The 26,469-nt window shown below is 35.3% G+C and overlaps 1 protein-coding gene across 2 annotated transcripts in view; it reads right to left on the bottom strand.

Moving 5' to 3' along the window:
• Positions 1–26,469, bottom strand: part of LOC145285877 (2-aminoadipate transaminase-like) — a 238,921-nt gene that overhangs the window by 47,899 nt on the left and 164,553 nt on the right. For both annotated transcript variants that reach the window (XM_080134327.1, XM_080134326.1), the window contains exon 2: positions 1,131–1,338. In XM_080134327.1, coding sequence (XP_079990453.1) covers positions 1,131–1,262 — 132 coding nt within the window. In that variant the 5' untranslated portion in view covers positions 1,263–1,338. The remainder of the gene's footprint in view (positions 1–1,130; positions 1,339–26,469) is intronic.

Here is a 26,469-nt window from a genome sequence, read left to right as displayed (position 1 = left end):
ATGATTATTCATTGAACTTTTGAATAGTCAAGTCGCTGCCTGATGATATCTGTTGTTTGATTGAAACAAGTGGCTATTTGTAGCAGCGGGATGTGAGCATGTTTATATAACAATAAACAAGTATTATCAGCTCTTTTTATTGAGCACTATCTAACAACCTCGTTGAATTCATTAGTCCATTACTTTTGAATATAAAAAAAACCCCGAGTATATATATATATATATATATATATATATATATAGTGAATAAATGACAAAAACTATATTCCAAAATTCATGACGTTGACCATCTTATCATTTATTCCTTTAATTCAGTTAACATTTACAATTCTTGATAGCATCTGCTTCGTAGCGCAAAAGTCAAGAATTGTAAATGTCAACTGAATTAAAGGAATAAATTATAAGATGGTCAACATCATGAATTTTGGAATATAGTTTTTTGTCATTTATTCACTATATTGCTCTCTAATTATATTGAGCTTCTTAAATAAGAATTGGTATATATTATAAGAAAATATATTTCTACAGAAATATATATATATATATATATATATATATAAAATAAAAATTACAATTAAATTTACCAAAATGATCCAAGATGGTAAAATTAAAGTATATTATAAATATTAAAGAATTAATATTTATAAAGTTATCTCAGCCAGATGTAAAAGCTCGATAAAACCAAATAGGAGATAGAGCTTATAATACGAGCAAACAGTTAATAAAACATGTTAAAAAAACACTTTGAAATGAGTTAAAAACATATTTAATCTGAAAAGGAAACACTAGATAAGTGGATAGTCCTTAATCCGCGGAGTTTCGAAGAGATACTTTCCTTCTCATCAGAGGGTAGGAATTAGCAAAATGCGGGATCGGATTTTGCATGCAAAAGTATTTGATGAAACAACAAGTAAGTCAAAGATCTTACTTGATAACAAAAAAGGTGAAGCAGAGGGAAAATGGTGAAGAAAAAGGTGATTACACATGAATGAATAGTCTGGTGGAATATATATATATATATATATATATATATATATATATATATATATATATATATATATATATATATATATATATATATATATTATTTTACTATAGAAAAGATGTTTTATTACAATTTGAAAACTTACCAAATGTATATCAGAAGCTTCTTTCAGAATATCCCTACATTTCTTTCGAACTTCACGACCTGATGCTCCAGCCTGGAAAGTTGTAACACCACCGTCTGTATAGATTGCACATTGGTTATTTTGGTTCAACATCTTTTCAGTTCATTTATAAAGATTTTTCAGTTGAGAAAAATAAATTTCTTAGAGAAAATGTAAAATCTGTTTTAATCTGCAAAAAAAAAAAAAAAATTTCATCAAAGTGACAGAAAATATTTTTTTAATTAATCTTCACCCACCCCCCGCCTCTTTTTTTTATTTTTATTTTTATTTTTTTTACTTTTTTTCACTCCAAATAAGATATATTGCCAACTGGAATGTAAATGGCTGCTATTTGGGATTATGACTAACAGAGGACTGTGTGGAGTTGAACCACGAGATGCCTGTTCACAGTAAATTTAAGCTTTTGCAGATTAGCAGAGTCAGGGTTACAGGAAATAAGGAGAGGATTTAAAATTCTAGCAATTCGAGGGAGAAAACTATTAAGTTGGCGAGAAAATACTTGAGGAATTTTAATTTCAAATGATGTATTTTCAAATAAGTTTTCGTTATAATACCTTTACTTTATATATTATTTTAATTACAATTGTTTTAAATTACAATTGTTTTAAAATAATTATGTCTTTTCAGAACGTTGACTACAGAATGGAAAAAAAAACAAATTCGCACAATTTTCTTATTACAATTCAATTTAGGCCAAAAAGCTGCTGAAACAGCTCGTGATATCCACAAAGCATTTGGCTTAGCAACCACTACTGAATGCACAGTACAGTGGTGGTTTAAGAAATTTTGTGGTGGTGACAAGAGTCTTGAAAATGATGAGTGTAGTGATTGGCTATCGAATGTTGACAATGAGTCAAAGCCAATCCATGCACAACTTTTATGAAATGTAATCTTCTCTTCTTTTACGCAACAAGAATGATCCGTTTCTCTAGTGGGTTGTGACTTGCGATGAAAAGTGGGTTCTTTACGACAACCGACGCTGTTCAGCTCAGTGGTTAGACACCAACGAAGCTTCACGATACTTCCTGAAGCCAGAGTTGCACTAAAAGAAGGTCATGCTGACTTTTTGGTGGTCTGCAACCGGTGTCATCCATTACAGCTTTTCAATTGCAAGCGAAATCATTACAACAGAGAAGTAATGAATGAAATGCATCAGAAACTTTGACAACAACACCCAACATTGGTCAATAGAAAAGGTCTAATTCTCCTTCACGACAATGCTCTACCGCACATTGCTAAACCAACACTGCAGAAGTTGAACGAATTGGGTTATGAAACTCTGCCTCATATGCCATACTCTCCAGACCTCTCACCTACCAACTACCACTTTTTCAACATCTTGACAGTTTTCTGCCTGAAAATGCTTCAAAAACCTAAGGATGGCACCCCTACAGATTCTGACAATGGACTATTCCTGATGTCACTTTCAATAATCAGTTTTTGCTATCGAGCAGTTTGGACATGAGGCTCAGTGGAGTGAGTTGTAACTTTACTTTGTCCTTCCAGTTGAGCAGAGTGGGAAAACCGAAGTTTCCACAACAAATTGGCGACAGAGGAATTTGAACCCAAAAATCAATTAACAGTAAACCGAAAAGAATTTACGCATGGAAATTCACATGCAAAATTTGAAAAAAAAAAGAAGACATTTTCTCAAAAGTCCCACAAGTAAAGTAATAACGGATGTTGAAAATACTCAGAAAAAAAAAACAGGTGCAAGAAGGTAGAATGAAAATTTAAACTTAAAATTTTTATCATTTCTTGAGAAAAAAGTGAACAAAAAACAAGAAAAAACGACTTCTATTACAAAACATTTTGTAGTTGAACTTTTTTACGTGTTGCAAAAAAAAGAAAGGAAAAAAAACTTTGAAGAAAAGAAACTATCCATTTTTAACCTAATTTAGTGCATGTGTGTTGTTTCATTGATTTAATTCATTGCAAACTCGAAAACTGAAATATAACATTTTTAATTTGTTCAAGATTTTTTTCTTTTTAAGTTTTGAATATTTTTCTTTTCCTGAGTGTCGTTGGAAGTGAACATTTTATTTTGTGAAACAAGGACATCATTTTTGTTACTGTTAAATTTTTGAAAAAAGTTTTCACCCATTTTTATTTTGGCTTTCAATGTTTTAGACCTAAAAACACCAAGTGATATATATATATATATATATATATATATATATATATATATATATATATATATATATATATATATATATAAAGTAAAAGATGGTCACACACTTTTTGAAGACCCTTATGTTTGAATAAAATTTAAATGAGAAATCTGAAAACTTTGAAGTGTCGGATAAAATGATTAAATCATTTTTTTTTTATTTACTTTTTTTTTTTCTTGTAAGTTCAATATTTCGGTTCAGGGTAGAAAGTCCGGTCCATGATTTTTTTTTTCTTTTTCTTCATTTTGGTGTTATGATGGAGACAATACCTCGGAATAGAAGAAAGGAGAAATCTACGTGCTGTTCCGGTGGGTCCACGTGTGTTATGCTCAAGTTTCGAGCAGGAATTTAAAGTAAAAGAAAAAAAAATTCTCATTTAAATTTTAAGCAAACATAAGTGTCTTCAAAACGTGTGGGGCCATCTTTTACTTTAAACTCCTGATTTTATCATTTTATCCGACACTTCAAAGTTTTCAAATTTCTCATTTAAATTTTTATACATATATATATATATATATATATATATATATATATATATATATATATATATATATATATATTTAAAGTGATGGTTGTGTAGTTCCAACGAGAGAAAAAATGTATATTTAAAAGAGTGTAGCCATCAACAATTGTGGGTTTTTTAGCCTTTTATCATATTTTTTATTTTAAAATATTTTTATAACGCGTTTCAAGCTTTGGTTCGCTTTCTTCAGATATTTAGTGAAATATTTGAAGAAAGCGAACCAAAGCTTGAAACGTGTTATAAAAATATTTTAAAATAAAAATATGATAAAAGGCTAAAAAGCCCACAATTGTTGATGGCTACACTCTTAAATATATATATATATATATATATATATATATATATATATATATATATATATAAATTTTTTACGGCATTTACATACACACACACACACACACACACACACACAATAAAGATAGGATATTTTTTTTGTTCACTCCAAGATTTTTTTCCAGTGTTTATATAAAAGTAAAAAGTTTTTTGTCGTTCACTTGATTGAGGACTGGAAGGCCATCATCACATAGTTTCTCAAGTAAAAAACAGAGAAAAATTTAAAAGAACAAAATACAACTCCAGTTGCAATTTCAACAGCAACAGCTTTTCTTGCAGTTTCACCAGGAACAAGAAGCTAAACAGCAACAGATATTGAAGGAGAAACTATTACTTCAACAGAAGGTACAAGAGGAACTTTTCTTTAAAATGTTGAAAAGAACGGAACACAGTGATAACAGTGCAGCTTTCTCCCAAAACAGCAAGTGGAATTCGATTGAAATGTTCACCTACATCCCAGAGCAAGATAAGACATTTGACGCTTTTTATAGGTGATATGAAGACTTATTCACTGTTAATTGCCAAGAGTGGAGCAATGCTAAAAAGGTTTGCTTACCTTTAAAGACAGTAGGGACCACAGAACACAGTAAGTTCATTGGCTATTTACTACCTAGGAAGATGGGCGAACTGGAATTGTCCAAGGTAGTCAAACTTTTATCTGAACTTTTCAGCCCAAATACAACTCTTTTTCACAAGAGATAGAAGTGTTTCAACCTGGTGAAACATGACGACAAAGATCATCTCACCTTTCGTCCATTGTTAACAAGCACTTCGATTTTGGGCTGGCTGAACTATCAGAGGATGATTTCAAGTTTTTGATTTTTGCACCTTATCTCTGAGTTTTTCTCAAGACTGACGCAAAGTTCTCTCAAGACTCGAAAGCACACAAGGGCTCACACTCCAAAAGCTGATGAAAGAACAACTCAAGAAAAATCGAGGAGTCAGGCCTATCATATGTATTAAGAACTAGTTACAGACCAAAGGAGTACTCCCTTGGAAAAAAATAAGGAAACAAGAAAACATCCGAAAATCTTTTCGGAACAGATTGGATGAAGCAATTTTAACTCTGGGACTAACCAATAAATAATTTTTGTCATAAGGTAGAAAACTCTACTGGGGCACAGCAATTAAAGGACGAGTTAAAAGGAAAATTTCTGGAAGTTTTTTTCATCAGGAATAGGAAGATGTACCAAGGCTATAGCCAGATTTAAGCTGAAAGGGAAACGTCCTAGCTGTTTTCAAGAAGAAGCAAAAAGGCCCTGTTTGCAACAGATGAGAAAATTGATAAGAAACTGAATTGGTTAGAAAGAGGCTGGAATACTACCGAAAGTAAGCACCAATGAATGGGCTGTCCCTATCATATACATTATGAAAAAGACCAACCAAATTCGTGTCTGTGTGGATTTTTCCTGAATACAGCTCTGAAAGATTACCACTATCCCCTCCCCAGAGGAGGTATTCAACAAACTCAATGGTGGTATGAGAACCAGAAAAGAACAACTTTATTTGCGACATCAAGAAGGATAACAATTGACTCTCTCCAATCACCACCAGAACTACAACGGTTGGTTTGGAAAAGGAAAGTCACTGATCCGCTAATGATCGATCCTAACTATAAGAGATATTAACAGCTTTTATGAAGAAAAAGCTTGGGAGAGGGGTGTTGGAGTGGCACTCCTACAGATTGTAACATTGGTCTGCTATCGAGCAGTCTGGACCTGAGACTCAGTGGAAGTGGGTTGTAACCTTCTTTGTCCTTCCAGTTGAACGGAGTCCCAATAGTATGTTTCTGTATTTTCTGTTAATATGTATTTCATTTCACTGTTGCTAATCCTTCTCGTTCCTCCTTCAATATTCAAAACCAAAACACTAAGCAATATCAAAAACGCCTTCAGCGACTACATCACCACCAGAACACCAGATTTTTACATTACACTTGTTTTGCTTGGCAAAGGTGTGTTGATTCTGATGATGCTTATTTCGATCAATAAATTTTTGTTTGAGTCGAGATATTAGATGAGTTTTCTCTTAATTGAAAAAGGGAGATGTTGTGATAGTTATCTCCCCTTGTTATAACTCTGAAGTTGAGAAGAGTTATTGCCCTTAGTTGTTTTTGTTCTTCGAGTAATGGCATCTTAAATAAAGCATGTGTTTACCTAGCTCTACTCTTATCCATTTAACATCGCAGCCATCCTTGGCGATGAACCCCATAACGTAACACTTATAATAATAAACTAACGAGGGGTACCCGGCGTTGCCCGGGTGTTTGGAGGTGTGTGTGGAAACTCCGGAGATGGGGGGTTTAAAAAAAATGTTTTGGTAGGTAAGTATGAGGATCGAACCCGAACCCTTGAGGCTAAGTTGTAAATTAAAGTGTGAAAAAAAAAAAGTGCGACGTTAACCATTGCCCCACCGCGAGATGCTAACGGAAACACGTTTGAATTTATTTAATTACTTGGATTTGGCAGGTGCCCATTTTAATGAGTTAATGAGGTCAAGTTTGACTGCGGGATAGTATTTCATTTACTGCGGGAACGCTTCCCAAGATGTTATGGGAAAAAGACTAACCCACATGCGGCGAGCGACAAATGTTGAATATTTATCTTCCCAAAGTCGAGCAAATTAAATAAACAGGCGAGCTTCGTTGGTAACTCTGAGATATTACGATTTATATGTGATATAAAAAGTTTTAAAAAGTTGTTAGGCGACCAACCGCTTCTCTGAAAAAAAGCCTTTTGTAGACATACAGAAAAAGCGAACACACATACAAACATACATACATTTTCGTTTTTATATTTATAGATGTAATGATTGAGTAATTTACCATAATGATGGGGAAAGAGAGAAAGGAACAGTATTTGGTCTCTCTCTTCTATTTTTTTCCAAATTTCTTATCATCACTAGCTGGGGATGAAGCTTCCTATCAGATGCCAAACATTCTCTTGTTATTTCATACATTCTAACCGAAAGATTTTTTTAAGATTCTACCTGTTTTTTTTTTTTTTTAGTTGGTTTTACTCACTATCTTACATATTCCAACCAAGAAATCGTTTTAAATCGTCCCTTTAACTGCAATTGTTTGACTTTCTCTTGCACTTGGTTCATCGGGTATATTTTTCAGGTAGTTTTATTTTTTTAAATTCCTTTTCATGAGTCCAGATAAAATGATAAAGATCTTCCTAAGATTCCAGTTTGTGGCACTATATCTCGGTGTCACGGTTGCTAACACACTCTACAGCATGGCCGGGTAGTGATTTGGTCATAAGCGTAGAAATACAAAGAAATACAATCCCAGAATTCCCTTTCTAGATCGACCCCTTTTTCGGCGGGATGACATGGGGTAAGCACGCATGTTTCTGTCTCTCCATGAACGAGAGGGGGCACCCCCTTTTCCATCAGCACTAGTTAGGACTATCTATGTAGCTAGCTCAGTCTTGTCATTTTTAAAGTTTAAGCATTAATTACTTTTGATCCTTTTTGTAAAACATTGTAAAATATTGTAATATATTTATGCATAGAAATAAAATAGTTAAGATTTCTCATAAATATTACGATTGTGTTGTGTTGTGTGTTTTATTGAGTCTGCCATGAACGTCTCCATCAAATAACGAAGCGGTCCGGAGGACGAAGAAAGAAAATTCCAATCAGAATGCCACCAGGGTGAAGAGGTCATCTTGAGAGAATAAAGGAGCCACACCCACATCCAACATTTCAGGTATCATTTTCTTCTTGCTACATAGACCCTAATGACTGGCCATCTTCACGTCTTCATGTGTAGCAAGTGAGGCCAGTCACACGCCAGTGACCGGCTGATCAGTGTTATAAGTTTCTTTTTATGTCATACATAAGATCTTTGTAAGAGAAGGCTCTGAATGTGTCCAGTTAAGACTAAGATAGATAGAGGATACCCCCCCATACTATCCACATTTATTAGGGTCTTATACCTAATTTATTAAAATTTTATCAATATTCTTTTAGCAAATAAATAATTTAAAGTGTAGCAGAAAAAAGAGAGATCTTCCTGGACTGAGGTAATTTATATTTTTTGTCCCAATCTAGAGTGCCCATTTTTGGGGGGGAGATGGATTTTACCTCGCATTCTAAAACTGACCTCTGACCTAATTACTTGATTGATGTCTAATATCCATGTTTAAAACTCATATTTCAATCAAAATCAGGTGTATGAATTTTCACAAAGCTCTCCCTGCCTACGTTTGCATATAACCAAATACAGCCTATATTGCCTACCCTTATGCGTAGCAGCCGTGTTTCAAAATTCATAACGATCGGTTAATTAGATTCAGACTTAATTTCACACAAGACGGACAAAATTAATTCCTTGACCAGAACAACACCACTTTTACAAGGTGCCTTCAATACGTGCCCAGACTTTTTTTCTACAGGGATTTCAAATTGCCGTAGACTTTGACAATTCAGTATGTTATTGCGATACATCTTATTTTTTTTATTTATTTATTTTTATAATTACATTTTCACCCCAAACAAGGCACATTGCCACTGTGATGTAGGGGGCTACTATCAGGGACATAAGCTACAGGGGTACTAGGTGGGAAGTTGGGTAGCAAGATGTCCATTCACATTACACTTGAACTTCTGCATGTCAGTACAGTTGGAGAAGCAGGAACCCGGAAGGGAATTCCAAAGTCTAGCGGTTCTAGGGTAGAAACTACTAGAGTAGAATGCTTTCTTACATCTAGGGATCTCAATTATGAAGGAGTGGGATTTACTTGCTTGTCGGGTTTGTCGGGGGTATTTACATTGAGGGGGTACACGTGCTTGGAGCTCGTTGGAGCATTCACCATTAAAGTACTTGTAGAACAGGCAGAGGGATGCTACATTTTGTCGATGAGAAAGAGGCTGAAGCTTAGATGACAGTTCAGGACCTATTAGGTTGGTGACTCTCTTTCGAACCTTGTCTAGGAGCGAGAGACTAGTAGCAGATGCACCAGCCCAAATATGACAACAATATTCCATACATGGGCGAATGGTGGCCTTATAGAGGTACAAGATACTTTCGAGCGTTAGTAGCTTTCTAGCACGGTAGAGAGAACCTACCTTTTTCGCAGCGGTCCTGGCAATTCTTTCAATGTAATTGTTCCAACTCATGTTTCCTGTGAACGTTAGGCCGAGGAGTTTAAAAGATGTACTTTCAGATAAAGAGTCTTTGGCCATTGTTATTGGTGGTAGAGAAGGTTTCTTGTAGTTATTGAAGGAAACAAGTTTAGTCTTGGCAGCATTGAATGTGACCATCCATTTTTGTCCCCATTTCACTACATTTCTGCCATTTTTGTTAGATATATATTCATTTGTTTCCCTGCTGTGTCTGTTATAGAGCATGGTGTCATCAGCATATATACCCATCTCACAGACAATTTTGTCAGGGAGGTCATTTATGAATATTAGGAATAATAGAGGTCCAAGGATAGACCCCTGAGGCACCTGCATGTATATCATATTGTTTAGATGTACAACCATAGAGGACAACCTAAATTTTTCTCTTGTCTAAGAAGGATTTAATTATATTAAGTATTCTTCTTATGAGATTAACCAATTTTTTTTTTTTATTTCAGGTTCAATTGAATAGCTACAACAGGAATTGGAATACACCCTACTAAAGCCTGATTGTCACAGCTGGTGAATTTCAAAAATACAATCTAGACGTGAGAATACTTTAAAAGAACGATATGCAATAAAATTCTGTTATAAACTTGGAAAAAATGCCACAGAAACGTATGGAATGCTTAAGACTGCTTTTGGACAATCTTGCATGAATTGAGCATCAGGTTTTAAGTGGCATAAGAGATTCAAGGAAGGCAGTTCCTCGCGGTCCCTATAGTCCAAACCTTGCTCCCTGTGACTTTTGGTTATTCCTTAAGCTCAAGAAAACCCGTAGAGCCTGTCGTTAAGAGACAACAATTGAGGATGCGAAACAGGAGGACTTCCATAGAGCCTTCCAGAAGTTGTTGCATTCGTACAACAAGTGCATTGCAGCCGGAGGAGATTACTTTGAAGGGGAGTAGAGTTTCATGTGTGTACTATCAATAAAAGTGCCTATACGAAAAAAGTCTGGAAACTTATTGAAGGCATTTCATATGTCTCCTTACAAAGATTAAAATGAAGATATAATTATACTTAACCTTATGTTTAGAACCCTTATTCTAATTTTCATCAAAATCCATTACATGATTTTGATTCTAGAACATGTCCATTGCATGATTTTGATTCTAGAACATGTCTAAAATTTAAGGTTTAAGCGCAAGGGGGTCTAAAGAAATTGTAACTCAGGGAATTTTCCTTAATTGGTATCACTGACTATGGATTAAATTCAAGGAAAAGCTGAAATATTCCAATTTTGAAATGGAAAATTGTGACTATATTGTGCTTCCTAGAACCTCTTGAAATTCTCCAAAGAAACAGATATTTGGTTGGTTGTTTTGGTTGTTTTTGTTTTACAGTATATCAACCCTTTTCAGATTATTTAAATGCCGAATCCAGTGATTTTGAAGAACAATTTTTTAATAGAGTATATTTGTTTTTTAAGTCGGTTTCTATTTAACTCATAGATGGGACCCTAACAGGTACTACCAGTCCGGGTCAGAGTGGACCTGGGAGCAATGGCAATTAAAAGGTGGCTCTACACTCCCCAAAGCACGCAAGCTGAAGCCTCAACATCTGGTCATATCCAGGACCACAGATATTTGGGAATATTTATTAATTGATGCCTAATACCTAAAACTTCACAAAAATAGAAAGTATCTGAGTTTTTGCAAAGGGCATCCACCCCCTTTTAACCCTTTTACACAAAACTAAATTAAACTAAATACAATCTACAATATGACCCCTTACACCGAGCAACCATGTTCCAAAATCCATCATAATTGTTAATTAGTTTAGGAGTAAATACGAATAGAGATTCCTATTACGAATACGAATTTTGAGATGAGGATTGGTTATTCGTATTATTTGGATTCATCGGACTACTGTTCTCATCTTGAGGATGATTTTCACAACGTTTCAGTCGATGTAACCTCCGACCTTCTTCAGGTGTATCTTGTCAAACTCGAGAATGTTTCTGTCGAACTCAGGAATTCGAATGGAATTTTGAGCGGAACCCTTTATTTACTTCATGGAGGTAGCATGCTCTCGTTCCATCAGCCATGACTGGATAGAGGTCCTAAGTAATTCGCAATTGTATTTTTCGGTCGCCCACATCTTCAGGAGAATATCACTTTTACAACTAATTTTTCCAAGTACTCTAACCACTGCGCCACGGGTCCGCAAGGACTTGTGTGAGCATGTGAAAATTACACTCAAGATGAGAACAGTAGTCTGATGAATCCAAATAATACAAATCACCAATCCTCATTGCAAAAATTCAGAAATGACAAATAGAGATAAATAAACATATATACGTACGTAGCTTTATATATAGAGATAACACTTATAGTGGATAATTGTTTCTGCTTTGACTGGAAAAAGGACTGACTAATGCTTGGAGGAGAAAATGACACAACCTAATTGAATCTTCTGTGGTGTGTGTGTGTGTGTGTGTGTGTGTGTGTGTGTGTGTGTGTGTGTGTGTGTGTGTGTGTGTCTTATATGCGTTGGAAAAATTGAAACCAATAGATAATCAGTCAGCCAGTCCACGTCAGATTGGGGTCCACAGATAATTACATCTTGATAACAGCTGTGTTGTAACAATGACTTTGCATACCCATTACAAATATATGTTAACTGACATATTTAAAAAAAAAAAAAAAGCAACTATCAACTAATTATCATAGGCAAGGTTTCTTGAAGGATTGTAATAGTATGAGATGCTATTAGAAACATTATAGTGTCCGATTTTTTTCCTGCTAATTTATGACGAGAAATTCTTTGTAAATGCAATATCATATTCAAGCAAAATTATATTCAAGGATTTAATTAACTTTACAGGCTAGTTGGCGCATTCGTTTTATGCTATACAGGGTGGAACAATAAAAGTGTTGTCCTAAAGAAAACAATACTACAGCTTTATTTTAAAACTTTTACTGAAAGAAATCAATTCAGGTAAGTTGATTATGTAGTAGAGTTAACATCTATTCAATGTAGCCGCCTTCAGCCTCTAGCGCCGCCTCGATATGGGTCAGGAACTGGAACCATGCCTTTTCCACAAGCGCCAGCGGGAGCTCGGAAAATGCTTGATGAATACTCGATGGATGACGGCAATCAAGCTGGCTTTGGTGTTGTAGGAGATCATGTTGGTGATGTTTCCGACGTATGACCAAACAAAGTAGTCCAGCGGGTTCAAGTCGGGGGTGGAGGGGGGGGTCCAGTGTAAGAAAGGTACAAAGTCATAGCACTCCTTTTGAAACCAAGCCTGGGTCTCTTTGGACTTGTGGGCTGGCGCTGAGTCCTGCTGCCACAGCCAGGATCTGCCAGCAGCCACCTGATTGCACTAGGGAATTAACACACTCTTCAGCACATCCAGGTACACTTTGGTGTTGACTTTTAAGCCGACTTCGAAGATGTGAGGTAGCATAAAGTGGCCCTCACTTGAAACCACTCCAAAGGAAATTTTGTTTCATCATGCTGGGCAAATCCCTGTTATTTGTGGCAATCCAGCGATGCCTTTTGAGGGTGCTGGCAATGGTCCTGTTGTCACAACTTGGATCAGTAGAGAGCATGAGCTCTACAGCGGCGCATCTCCAATCTCGCTCATTGAACATTGTGTCACTTTCAGACATGATAGAAGGCTCCTATAGTTCTTGAGATTTGTACACAACTGATCAACTAGCCTGCAACAAAAAGAGAAATCCGGCTTTCATGAGACGGAAATGGAATCATGTTGTCTTTACCAATAATAGGCAAAACTGATTGTATTCTCCCACTCTAGAAGGACTGGTTTCAGTAGTGAACTGAGGACCTGCTTAGTTCTTGCTGTGAATGTCTTATGGGAAGGAATCAGATTGGAGCTCAGGCGAGCATCCTCCATGAAAATATGCAATAAAGTATAGAGAGGCTAACAACAAAACTTTGGACTAAAACTTGCATTCCTTGCCAAAAAAAACAAAGTTCACAGGCACACAAAATCACCTTCAGGAACTTTCAGTGTACCAGATGCTAGATTTACTCATGTTCATATCGACTTGGTTGAGCCCTTGCTCACTTCAAAAGGACATACCCACATCCTTACTATAGTCGATAGATTCAGCAGATGGCCGACAGCAATACCAGTGAAAGACATATCAGCCACAACAATAGCCAGAGCGATTTTATAAGATTGGATAGCTATTTTTGGAGTGCCCTCCGTAATCACAACGGACAGGGGCTCACAGTTCCAATCAACTCTTTTTGCTGCATTCAACCATTTGTTGGGAACAAAGCACATTAAGACTACTGCCTACCACCCTTGTGCAAACGCTATGGTGGAACGATTTCATAGACAATTAAAAGCATCTTTGGCTATGAACAAAAACAAAGCGGACTGGTCAGACAATTTGCCACTCATTCTCCTAGCAATTCGCAACACTGTGAAGGAAAATTTGCAGAGCACACCTGCAGAATTATTTTTCAGATCAACATTGATTTTCCCGGGACCATTCTGCGAAAACAATACAGACATTTCCCCAATGACAACTTTTGTGACGGATTTAAAACATAAAATGTCACGATTAAAATTCACCCCAACCAATAACCCAGACACAAACATTTTCGTTCCAAGCGATATTCACACCTGTAAATACGTTTTATCAGGAATAATTATTCCGGACCTTATTTAGTTCTCGACAGAAGTGAAAAGTATTTTACCATATTAAAAAGAGATAAAAAAAGACACTATTGCAATAGACAGACTTAAACCTGCATTCATAGACGAACAATTACACATTTCTCCAATACAAGAACATACACACTCAGAAACGGACCAAGAAATTACAAAAAACAACACACCACAAACAACAACAAAAACAGGTCGAAAAGTTCATTGGCCAAAACATTTACAACAATACATAACTTATTAAAAAAAAAAAAAGAAAAAAATATACATAAAAAAACAAAAACGAAATATGTTTCTCTTGTATATATATATATATATTATATATATATATATATATATATATATATATATATATATATATATATATATATATATATATATATATATATATATATATATTATTTTTCTCCCCAGGAGGGGGAGTCTTGTTCGAACATGTTTTTCCTCACATATACACACCCACATGTACACACGCACATACGCACACACACGCACGTATATACACATCCTCATACACACACTCACAAGCATATATTGTGACGTCACTTCCTTTTAAGTGAAATCGAGACATGCGCAGTCAGAACACTCACCCCGATATAAAATGTCTTTCTATGTGGACGATTGCTATCATGAACGCACGGTTTTGCTAAGGCCAACACTCTCTCTCTCTCTCTCTCTCTCTCTCTCTCTCTCTCTCGCTCTCTCGCTCTCTCGCTCTCTCTTTCTCTTTCTACATGCGGGACTGCCATTTCTCGTCCTCTACTTCATTCCTTTCTTTTCCACGTGCGTAGCCGTCAACGACTGAATGAACACTTGTTCCACCTAAACCCCTTTATTTTCAACAGAAAATAAACGACATGTTTATTTTATCCAGCAATTGAGTTTTGTTTCCTTCTTTCCATTCGTTTCATTATTTTCTTTTGTAGCGAGTTAGGATATTTATATACTGGCCCGCAACACTCTTTCATCTCCTCAATTATCGCATAACGACAGCCTCTAAGGTTTTCCTTGAGCTTAGGGAATAGCCAAAAGTCACAGGAAGCAATGTCTAGACTATAGGGAGCATGAGGAACTGTTTTGATGCCAATCGTGGTCAAATAGTCTGTAAAGTTTCGTAGGTAGAGGAATGCATCAGGAGTCAGATACTTTGCGAACGCTAGAATGGTCCAACCATTTTTCTAGCAACTTATTTAGAACAGTTTTCAGTACTTGTTAAGATACAGCCAACAGATCGTTTTTTTTAAAACATGTCGTTTTAAACAAAAACAATATTACATACTTAATTGTCATGACGAAAATAGTAATATATCCAAAAGTTACAAAAAATCATCAAGTAGGAAGTAATTTATAGTTAAAAGTAATTTTGACTGAAAATTGAATAAAATCGTATTTTTCTTAGACTATGAAGTAGACAGTAGATGTCTACACAAAGGGGACATAACTCCAAAACAAATATTTTAGATTACTTTCATGCCTGCAGTATTTGTTGTCTATAGCGACAGACTTTTGTTTACTAAAAACACAATAACAGTAGTTCTACTCGATGAATTCTTGTAATTTCTGAATATATTACTATTTTCGTCATGACAATTAAGTATGTAATATTGTTTTTGTTTAAAACGACATGACAATTAAGTACATACTATTGTTTTTGCTTAAAACGACATTTTTTTTTAAATTGATTTGTTGATTATATCTTAACAAGCACACAGTTTCCTTATGTGATGAGGAAAAACATCCTGAAAAAAAAATCCTGAAGTTTTCAATTGCATACGGTGTGGAGAACACCAGTAATAAGCACCCATGGTTGGCATATGCCCTTTGTAGAGAAGCGCTGGCATTCGAACCTGAAAACCGTCCGATATGAAAAATCTATCTATCTATATATATATATATATATATATATATATATATATATATATATATATATATATATATATATAAAAGTGAACGTGTCTGTGTATCTGTGTGCCTGTGTATCTGTGTGTCTGTGTACATTTCCCTACGCAATAACTCTGTCAATTTTTACTCTACAGACTCAAAATTTGATATACAGATTACTGAGATTTGGGGAAATTGATGTGATTGGTTTGGGGCCAGAAATTTGGCGATTAAGGGGTCAAAGTTCAACGATTTCACCTTTGAGAACTCTACCAAACTCCTCCGACAATTTTGGGTCTACACACTTGAAATTTTAGATATAGGTTCCTTGGACATGAATCTAACTTAATAACTTGATTTGAGCCCAAAACAATAAATGTTAAGGGGTCATAATAGGGGTCAAAGTTTAAAAATTTAACCTCTGCGGTCTCTTCCAAATTACTCAGACAATTTCTGGTCTAAATATTTGAAATTTTACATAAAGGGTATTCAGAGATAGGGCAAGCTTTTTTATCAGTTTGGGTCGAAAATCTTTAGTTACCAATATATAAATGTATGTATGTATGTCTGTTTGCATGTCTGCCTTAAACTTTCAATAGAGGCGACGGATTTTACCAAGATCAGTATCGTTTTAACGTTCGATCTTTCATACGACAAATATAAAAAAATTGGCTAAAAACATTAATATCTTCCCCTTCAACTAGGCACTTTTCTACAGGGGGGGGGGTCACGTTTTTCGCCAAATATTTTTTAAAGTTATCCTCTCCTTTAGGTTTTCTAGCCTTAATTAGAAAAAATATCGCTAGTCTTGCCATGAGCAAAGATATTGTTCAATTCCCACTTGTATGTATTTTATTAATACATATTTGTTTAATTGTTACTGTGTCTTTCTCGTCATTTATTTAACCTCTAACACCACAACATCATCAAACTTTGTTCATATCATAGATTGTTCCTCATCTTTCTGTTGACAATCTTTTCATCTCATTGACCCTTAATATCTCACATGGTTTGGGATCTGGAGATGACCCAACAGTACAAAAGTAAAAAAAAATAAATAAAAAAATAAAAAAATAATCGTATGAGAGATTTTTCAATGAATTGCAATGTTATGCTTTTGATGATGAATCAAAACTTGATCACAATGTGGCAATCAGAAATATAGTATTTTTGAGATGTCACACAAGCTGATTGATGAAATCCTTGTTTTGTCAGTATGACGTCATTTCCTTTTCATTGATGAAAACATGAATATATGAATGAAAATATAATATAATATTATTCATTATTAATATATATATATATATATAAGCCTGACAAATTCTAACATGAATGAAACACGGAATATTTTATGTAGCTTAATTGCCATATATATTTTTATAACTTACTATATATATATTTATATATTAATACGATAGCGTGTGTGTTCTTTTGTGCGTCACGCTTACATCCGGGTCGTTGAATTGTTATGTTCTTCTATTTCTTGTCATAAATAATTTTACCAAGAATTCTTCATAAGTTTTGGTTTCGGTTTCGACTATAGGTGATAGCGCTTAATTATCTATTTTTTTTATAAGTAATTTTATCAAGAATTCTTCATAAGTTTTGGTTTCAGTTTCGAACAATTTTTATATATAATAAGGCTGAAGGAACTCAAGTTCATATACATATATTTTTTTCATAAGTTTTTATTTCAGTTTCGATTCAAGCTAATGCACTCAAGTCAATATAGATATATTTTTTATTTTTGAAATCGCAACTTTATAACATAAAAATCGATAGAACATTAACTCTATAATAATATATACGAAATCTGCAAGAATTAAAATATCATATTTAAGTGTACTTTACGACCGGGATTTAGCGGGGCGTTCGTGCTAGCTTAGATAAATACCTTTGCAGTTTTAACAAAAAAGCTACAATAATATCAGAGCGTCTCCATTTACACTGAACATCTACAGAATGTCAACATTAATATATTACATATGACTGAGTCCCTTGTGGAATTTCCACAGTTCCTGTCAGTATTTATATATATATATATATATATATATATATATATATATATATATAGTAGGTTATACAAATATATATGGCAATTAAGCTACACGGAATATTCTGTGTTTCATTCATGTTAGAGTTTGTGAGGCTTAAGTTTAAGCCTGACGAATTCTAACGTGAATCGAACACGGAATATTCTGTGTTGTGTGCGAGCCTTTTCTAGTCTCACACAAAAACACGCGTTCACAGCTCAAGTTATATTACTTGTCATATACATACGCGCACACAAAAATATGCGCGCACGTCCACACACGTACATATATTCACGTTCGCGTATATACACTCACATTTACGTGTATACACACACACGCTAACGTACACACATGTACTCACATATGCACACACGTGCGCACACATGGGCAACGTCACTTCCCCTTCAAAGGAAATCCACACATGCGCAAAAGACCACCAGAAACAATTATAAAAGCCAGAGCAATAAGCAGCATCTTTCTTTTCGGACCAGCTTCCGAGGTGAGTGGTCTACGGACCCACCGCCGCCATTTCGGCAGGCGCACCTCACGCCACTTGCTACCATGTGGAGCAAAAAGCTAACAGACAGTACGTACACTTTATACGCTTTCTCTCTCCATGAACTGGATTGACATTCTCACTCTTTCTCTCTATATATATACAACTTGTCCCTGAGAATACCTTCGCGTAGCTGACTGCTAACATGGCGCGCAGTTTAACTGATGTCAACCCTCTATCCTTTTCTTTGTCTACACGCTGGACTATCATTCCCATTTTACACTACATTACTCACTTCTCTTCCCACGCGCGAACAAACGATAGTGACTCGAACGTGAGATGAACACACATTTCCTTTTTCCTTCTATACTACCAGTCCCGCAACAAACGATGGTTACACCCGCGCAGACATAAACACGTGTTATACCTAAAGCATTCATTTTTCAACAGTAAATAAATGACACGTTTATCTTATCCAGCAATTGAGTTTTTGTTTCCTTCATTCCATTCGTTTCATTATTTTCTTTTGTAACAGGATTAGGATATATATATCCTAGTCCTCTACAGTTGCTTAATTGCCATATATATTTTTATAACTTACTACCTAGCTCTACCTATGCATTGAGCACAGTTGAAGTAAATACTGAAAATTTACACATAAAATTATACTTTCGTATATTAATTTATGTGATTAAATGAAGTAGTCATATATATATATATATATATATATATATATATATATATATATATAAAAGCGAAAATGTATGTATGTATGTATGTATGTGTGTTCGCTTTTTCTGCATGTCTACAAAAGGCTTTTTTCAGAGAAGCGGTTGGTCGGTTCACAACTTTTTAAAACTTTTTATATCACATATAAATCGTAATATCTCACAGTTAACAACGAAGCTCGCCTGTCTATTTAATTTGCTCGATTTCGGGAAGATAAATATTCAACATTTGTCGCTCGCCGTATGTGGGTTATTCTTTTTCCTATAACATCTTGGGAAAATAAAAATAAAAAAAAAGCGTTCCGCAGTAAATGAAATACTATCCTGCAGTCAAACTTGACCTCATTAACTCATTAATACAGGCACCTGCCAAATCCAAGTAATTAAATAAATTCAAACGTGTTTCCGTTAGCATCTCATGGTGGGGCAATGGTTAACGTCGCACTTTTTTTTCACACTTTAATTTACAACTTTGCCTCAAGGGTTAGGGTTCGATCCTCATACTTACTTTTTTTTAACCCCCCCCCAACCCCGGAGTTTCCACACACACTTCCAAACATCCGGGCAACGCCGGGTACCCCTCGCTAGTCTATAAATATAAAAGCGAAAATGTATGTATGTTTGTATGTGTGTTCGCTTTTTCTATGTCTACAAAAGGCTTTTTTCAGAGAAGCGGTCGGTCAGTTCACAACTTTTTAAAACTTTTTATATCACATATAAATCGTAATATCTCACAGTTAACAACGAATCTCGCCTGTCTATTTAATTTGCTCGATTTCGGGAAGATAAATATTCAACATTTGTCGCTCGCCGCATGTGGGTTAGTCTTTTTCCTATAACATCTTGGGAAAAAAAAAAAAAAAAAAAAAAAAGCGTTCCGCAGTAAATGAAATACTATCCCGCAGTCAAACTTGACCTCATTAACTCATTAAAACGAGCACCTGCCAAATCCAAATAATTAAATAAATTCAAACGTGTTTCCATTAGCATCTTGCGGTAGGGCAATGGTTAACGTCGCACGTTTTTTTTTTCACACTTTAATTTACAACTTTGCCTCAAGGGTTAGGGTTCGATCCTCATACTTACCTACCAAAACATTTTTAACCCCCCCACCCCCGGAGTTTCCACCACACCTCCAAACACCCGGGCAATGCCGGGTACCCCTCGCTAGTATATATATAAAAGCGAAAATGTATGTATGTATGTATGTATGTGTGTATGTTTGTGTGTCTGCTAAAAACTTTCGACAGACACAACAAAAATTCACAAACTTTGTATGATATTGAAGCTCCATCCTTCGCTCAAAAAATATTGAAAAATTGGCCAAAAAGGTTCATTTTTTCACCCCAAAATCGACAATTTTCGACAATGGGGAGTCAACAAAAACGGCCCTCTCGACCGGTACTACGCATGCGTCAGATGACGTCATGACCTGATTTACTTTAAATAGTTGAAAACTTGAACAAATCTCGTGTATGTCGCGTTAGGTCAGTTGATTAGCGCGTTGGTTCATTATCTAAACGTTTTGGGTTCGAATCGTGGTGTGAGATGTCTTTTTTTTTTCGATTTTTTAAATTGAAATATTGAACCAGTGTTATTTAAGCCATTTTTCACATAACGTTCGTTTTTCTGGTTTTTTTTTTTACTTCGCTTATCCAACCCCCACCACACACCCAAAAACACCCGGGTACCCACCGATTTTTTAAATTTTAATATCGAAACAGGCTTATTTAAGCCATTTTTCACGTGTTCGTTTTCTGTTTTCATCGTTCGTTTGCCTTAGTTTTTTTTGTGTTTTTTTCCCCGCTTTAGTATTAACGTTGTTTTTTTTTTACTTCACTTATAACAAACAAACCTACGTTGTCGTCATCGTCGTCGTCGTCATTGTAACACTCGATGACTTCCGGACGCGCACCTGTCAATTTGGTTCTTAAATAAATTCAAACATCTTTCACTAACTCATTCTGGCTGGCCGATTTTATTTTCAAACTTTGCCTCAGGGCTTCGGGTTCGATCCTACCCCCCCCCCCCGGGTTCTTTTTTATTTAACACCACACACACCTACAAACACCCGGGCAACGCCGGGTACCCCCGCTAGTATATATAATATATATATATGATATTATTCATATTATTATAATATAATAAGAAGAATTTATGAATGAAAATAACATAGTATTTTTAACTTTCTCATCAGTTTGTTCAAGTTTGGCATGGAACATCCTACCGGATACCATGCATTCACCCACCAATTCAGGTATTCCAATCTTTTTAAGATTTTGACCGTCCCTTAAAGTGCAATTGTTTAAACTGCACTTGGTTCACCGGGTATATTTGCCAGGTAGCTTTTGATATTCCTTTTCATGAATCCGGGCTCATGGATATGACTATATCCAGTGGTGAGGCCCCAGCTTGTGGGCTTTGGGGAGTGTGGAGCCACCCTTTAATTACCATTGCTCCCAGGTCCACTCTGACCCGGACTGGCAGTACCTGTTAGGGTCCCAACTACGGGTTAAATAAAAACTCACTTGAAAAAGAAAAAAACAAACATATATATTCTATTAAAAACCTTTTCTTCAAAATCACTGGATTTGGCATTAAATAACCTGAAAAGGGTTGATATGCCGTAAAACAAAAACAACCAACCAACCATGAATCTGGTTGCTCCTATAATAACTGAAATAATGGGGATTATCATACGATTTCAGTTTCTTTTCATGTCATACGTAAGACCTTGGTATTCCGTTATCTTTTTTTCTTTTAAGCTCTGTTTAAATCAGCATCATTGGAGGACACTAACTTCGACTAAGGTTGCTTCTTTCTAATTTATAGTATCAAGTGTGATTAGTAAGATAAGAACAATGATGAGAATATTTTCAACCTCAGAAATATGTAGACTTTATTAATGAAAATGGATGAAACTAATGCTTTCCTCCACTTCTTCCTCATCATCATCATCATCAATAATTATGTTATAATCATCATCATATTTGGTTTAACGCCTGTTTTACATATTGGCATGTGTTGGACAGCATTAATAAATTGACTTCCAAAGTAACCTATCTCTGGCCAGGTTTTAATCTATCCCTTACATCCATTTAAATTTTTATTTGACGTAGGTTTAAATTAAGGTTAAACAATCGAAAGGAGAGGATATCTTTCAAAAATATCGGCAAAAAAAGCGACCCCCCCTGTACAAAAGTGCCCAGTTTAAGGTGAAGATATTAATGTTTTTAGCCAATTTTTCGATATTTGTCGTCTGAAAGGTCAAACTTCAAAATGATACTGATCTTGTAAAAATCCGTCGCCTTTGTCGAAAGTTTTAGGCAGACATGCATACATATATACATACATTTATATATTGGTAACTAAAAATTTTCGACCCAAACTGATTAAAAAGCTTGCCCTATCTATGAATACCCTTTATGTAAAATTTCAAATGTTTAGACCAGAAATTGTCTGAGTAATTTTGTAGAGACTGCAGAGATTAATTTTTTTTTTTAAATTTGACCCCTATTATGACCCCTTAAAATTTATTGTTTTGGGCTCAAATCAAGTTATTAAGTTAGATCCATGTCCAAGGAACCTATACCTAAAATTTCAAATGTTTAGACACAAAATTGTCGGAGGAGTTTGGTAGGGTTCTCAAAGGTGAAATCGTTGAACTTTGACCCCTTAACAGACAAATTTCTGGCCGAAAACCAATCACAAAGATTTTCCCAAATCTCAGTACCCTGTATATCAATTTCCGAGTCTGTAGACTGAAAATTGACAGAGATATTGTGTTGGGAAATGTGCACAGACACACAAACAAACACACAGACACGTTCAAATTTATAGATATACTAGCATTTCAGCCTGGTGTTGCCCGGGTATTTGGAGGTGTATGTTGAGAAAAAAAAAAAAAGGCGGTCAATTTTTTAAAATTTGACCCCTATTATGACCCCTTAAAATTTATCGTTTTGGGCTCAAATCAAGTTATTAAGTTAGATCCATATCCAAGGAACCTATATCTAAAATTTCAAGTGTTTAGACACAAAATTGTCGGAGTAATTTAGTAGAGTTCTCAAAAGTCAAATCGTTGAACTTTGACCTCTTAATTGCCAAATTTCGTGCCGAAATCCAGTCACATCGATTTTCCCAAATTTCAGTACCCTGTATATCAAATTTCGAGTCTATAGACTTAAAATTGACAGAGTTATTGCGTAGGGAAATGTACACACACACACACACACACACATACAGAGACTTTCACTTTTATAGATATACTAGCATGGGTGCCCAGCGTTGCCCGGGTGTTTGGAGGTATATGTTGAGCAAAAAAAAAAAAAAACCGTCAATTTTTTTAACTTTGACCCCTATTATGACCCCTTAACATTTATTGCTTTGGGCTTAAATCAAGTTATTAAGTTAGATCCATTTCCAAGGAACCTCTATTTAAAATTTCAAGTGTTTAGACACAAAATTGTCGGAGGAGTTTGGTAGAGTTCTCAAAGGTGAAATCGTTGAACTTGGCCCTTTAACAGCCACATTTCTGGCCGAAAACCGATCACATAGATTTTCCCAAATCTCAGTACCCTGTATTTCAAATTTTGAGTCTGTAGACTAAAAATTGACAGAGTTATTGCGTAGAGAAATGTACACACACACACACACACACACACACACACGTTCACTTTTATAGATATACTAGCAATGGATGCCCGGCGTTGCCCAGGTGTTTGGATGTGTATATTAAGCAAAAAAAAAAAAAAAATGTGGTAGTAGGAAGGCAGGCTCGAACCTGTACCGCAAAGGAGAAACAGAATGAGGAAAAAAACTGACGTCTATGCTGCTACAACCACCGCTTGTTTTTTGCTTTTTTTACTCAGCATACACCTCCAAACACCCGGGCAACGCTGGACACCCATGCTAGTATATATATATATATATATATATATATATATATATATATATATATATATATATATATATATATATATATGAATAAAGATGGCTGTCAGAACAAACACATGATGTTTCTATGAACTTTTTTTTATTTTTGCAGCATTATATTGTCATTTATTTTTCTATTTAAGCAAAGATTTTCTAATTTTTCTGAAGAGTCTATGCACGAAGAGATGGCATTGACATAATAATAAATTTTTATTTCTGCACAATGAAATGGATCCGTAAAAAATGTACCACAATTTTAATATACTGGAGAAACTGTTTTGCATGAAAAATAAATATTTGGATCTTGGAATGAAAAATAAATACTTGGATCTTGGAATGAAAAATAAATATTTGGATCTTGGAATGAAAAATAGATATTTGGATCTTGGAATGAAAAATAAATATTTGGATCTTGGCATGAAAAATAAATATTTGGATCTTGGAATGAAAAATAAATATTTGGATCTTGGAATGAAAAATAAATACTTGGATCTTGGAATGAAAAATAAATACTTGGATCTTGGAATGAAAAATAAATACTTGGATCTTGGAATGAAAAATAAATACTTGGATCTTGGAATGAAAAATAAATATTTGGATCTTGGAATGAAAAATAAATACTTGGATCTTGGAATGAAAAATAAATATTTGGATCTTGGAATGAAAAATAAATACTTGGATCTTGGAATGAAAAATAAATATTTGGATCTTGGAATGAAAAACAAATATTTGGATCTTGGAATGAAAAATAAATATTTGGATCTTGGAATGAAAAATAAATATTTGGATCTTGGAATGTAATTATACTGTTATTCTTTTTTCTCTGTTGTTATAGATAACGTACATTGAGCTTCTGAACAAAAAGGATTAGTATCCACAAAGAATGAAAAACATTTGAACAAGTGAAGCATGTAGGGTCTCCCGTGAGTGCACGGTGAACAAGGCATAAAAAAAATGACTAAAGTCAGCATTCAGCCCTAAAAGTCCCCAGGGGCGTCAAACCCTGGTGAAAAGGGACAAACGGTGCAGTTTTAGGCCTTAACATATGCAAAAAAAAAAAATTGACTAAGTCCATCATTTGCACCCCCACCCATTTAGTCCCAAAAGTCCCCAAGGCCTTAACATATCTAAATTTGAGTTCAGCACCATGCAAAACTGCTAAATAGACATACATAGGAAATTTTGGACAAATATGGTAAAATAGTCCCAAAAATGGAATTTTTTATTAGCGCTAAAAGAGCCCCTGGAGCACACCCAAGAGTTATCGCAACGTATAGACAAACAAAATTATATAGAAATCAGTTAGTTATAACTTTTTAGAAAGTTTTATAATTATCCAAGGCATTAATTTTTTTTAAGAAGTATTGTGGGGCCGGTCGTCCGGGAACAATCAACCCAGCAACTAACAAGGTAGACACGAGCAAAAAGTAAACAGCAAAAAGTAAACAGCAAAAAGTAAACAGCAAAAAGGCAAAGAAGAATGACAGACCAGGTTGTTTGGTTAAAGACGAGGGTTCACCTTTTATTTGCAAAGGAAGTGAAAAATCATATAATCTGGATGCTGGTTGTCCGGAAGGTTGCACGTCACCGGAGACTAAAGTCTGGAGGTACTCTAGACCTAGCATGGCTTAGGGTTGCTCGATGGGGCCTAGAACGATCGACTGGACGTCAGGGCGATCCGGAATGGACGGTGGACATTGAGAATGAGGTGGTCAGTGTTAAGGAACAGGCGACACTGAGAACGTAGGGTCAGTGGGTGGGTCTCAGGAGGCAAGCAGTAGTGAATCGCATTAGCAGAAAAACTTATTAGCCCTGATAAGGGCTGGTTATTTAGCCCTGATAAGGGCTGTTTGAACTGCTGCTGAGACGGCTGGTGTCACAGGGAATCCTTTGGCTGGTGGGTTTGGTCGACGTAACTGGTAGTGTCAGTCATCGCTTCGGGAGCCTCCTCCTACTCCCCCGGCTTGGTCTGGCACCCGGCTGAAACTATCTGGTTGGGCCGAGACTGGCTGTATTCATTTGGCCAGTGTGATGTTAGAGGCATCGCTCCCAATAAGACAAACAAACGACTCTAATTAATTCCAGAACGAAATTTATTATGTGTTTGCTGATTCCCTTTAAATTTAAATTTAAAAGTAAAAAATCAGTTGCTTGAATTATTGGCGTGTTTTTTTAAAAATATTTTTGAATTCCGACGTGCGCAGGAGTCGAGGATGGAAAAAAAGGGAAGGTGAATGTGTTCGCTGAACCCGGATATGTTCATATGCTTAGCTCGCATTAGCCTATCGCGTCCTTTGTTGAAGGGAAAGCGAAGAAAAATGAAAGAAAGAAAAATGGAGGCAGTGATTTGAAACCGCGACATAAGTACAAAAGTGTCAATTTTAACTATTTTAGCCCGAAAGGCACCCCTAGGAGTGGG

Source organism: Euprymna scolopes, chromosome 10 (assembly GCF_053919585.1).
Source record: "Euprymna scolopes isolate OS-2025 chromosome 10, ASM5391958v1, whole genome shotgun sequence".
Lineage (NCBI taxonomy): Eukaryota > Metazoa > Mollusca > Cephalopoda > Sepiida > Sepiolidae > Euprymna > Euprymna scolopes.
Note: the sequence above shows the minus strand (reverse complement) of the source record. Positions and strands in the feature narration are given on the sequence as shown.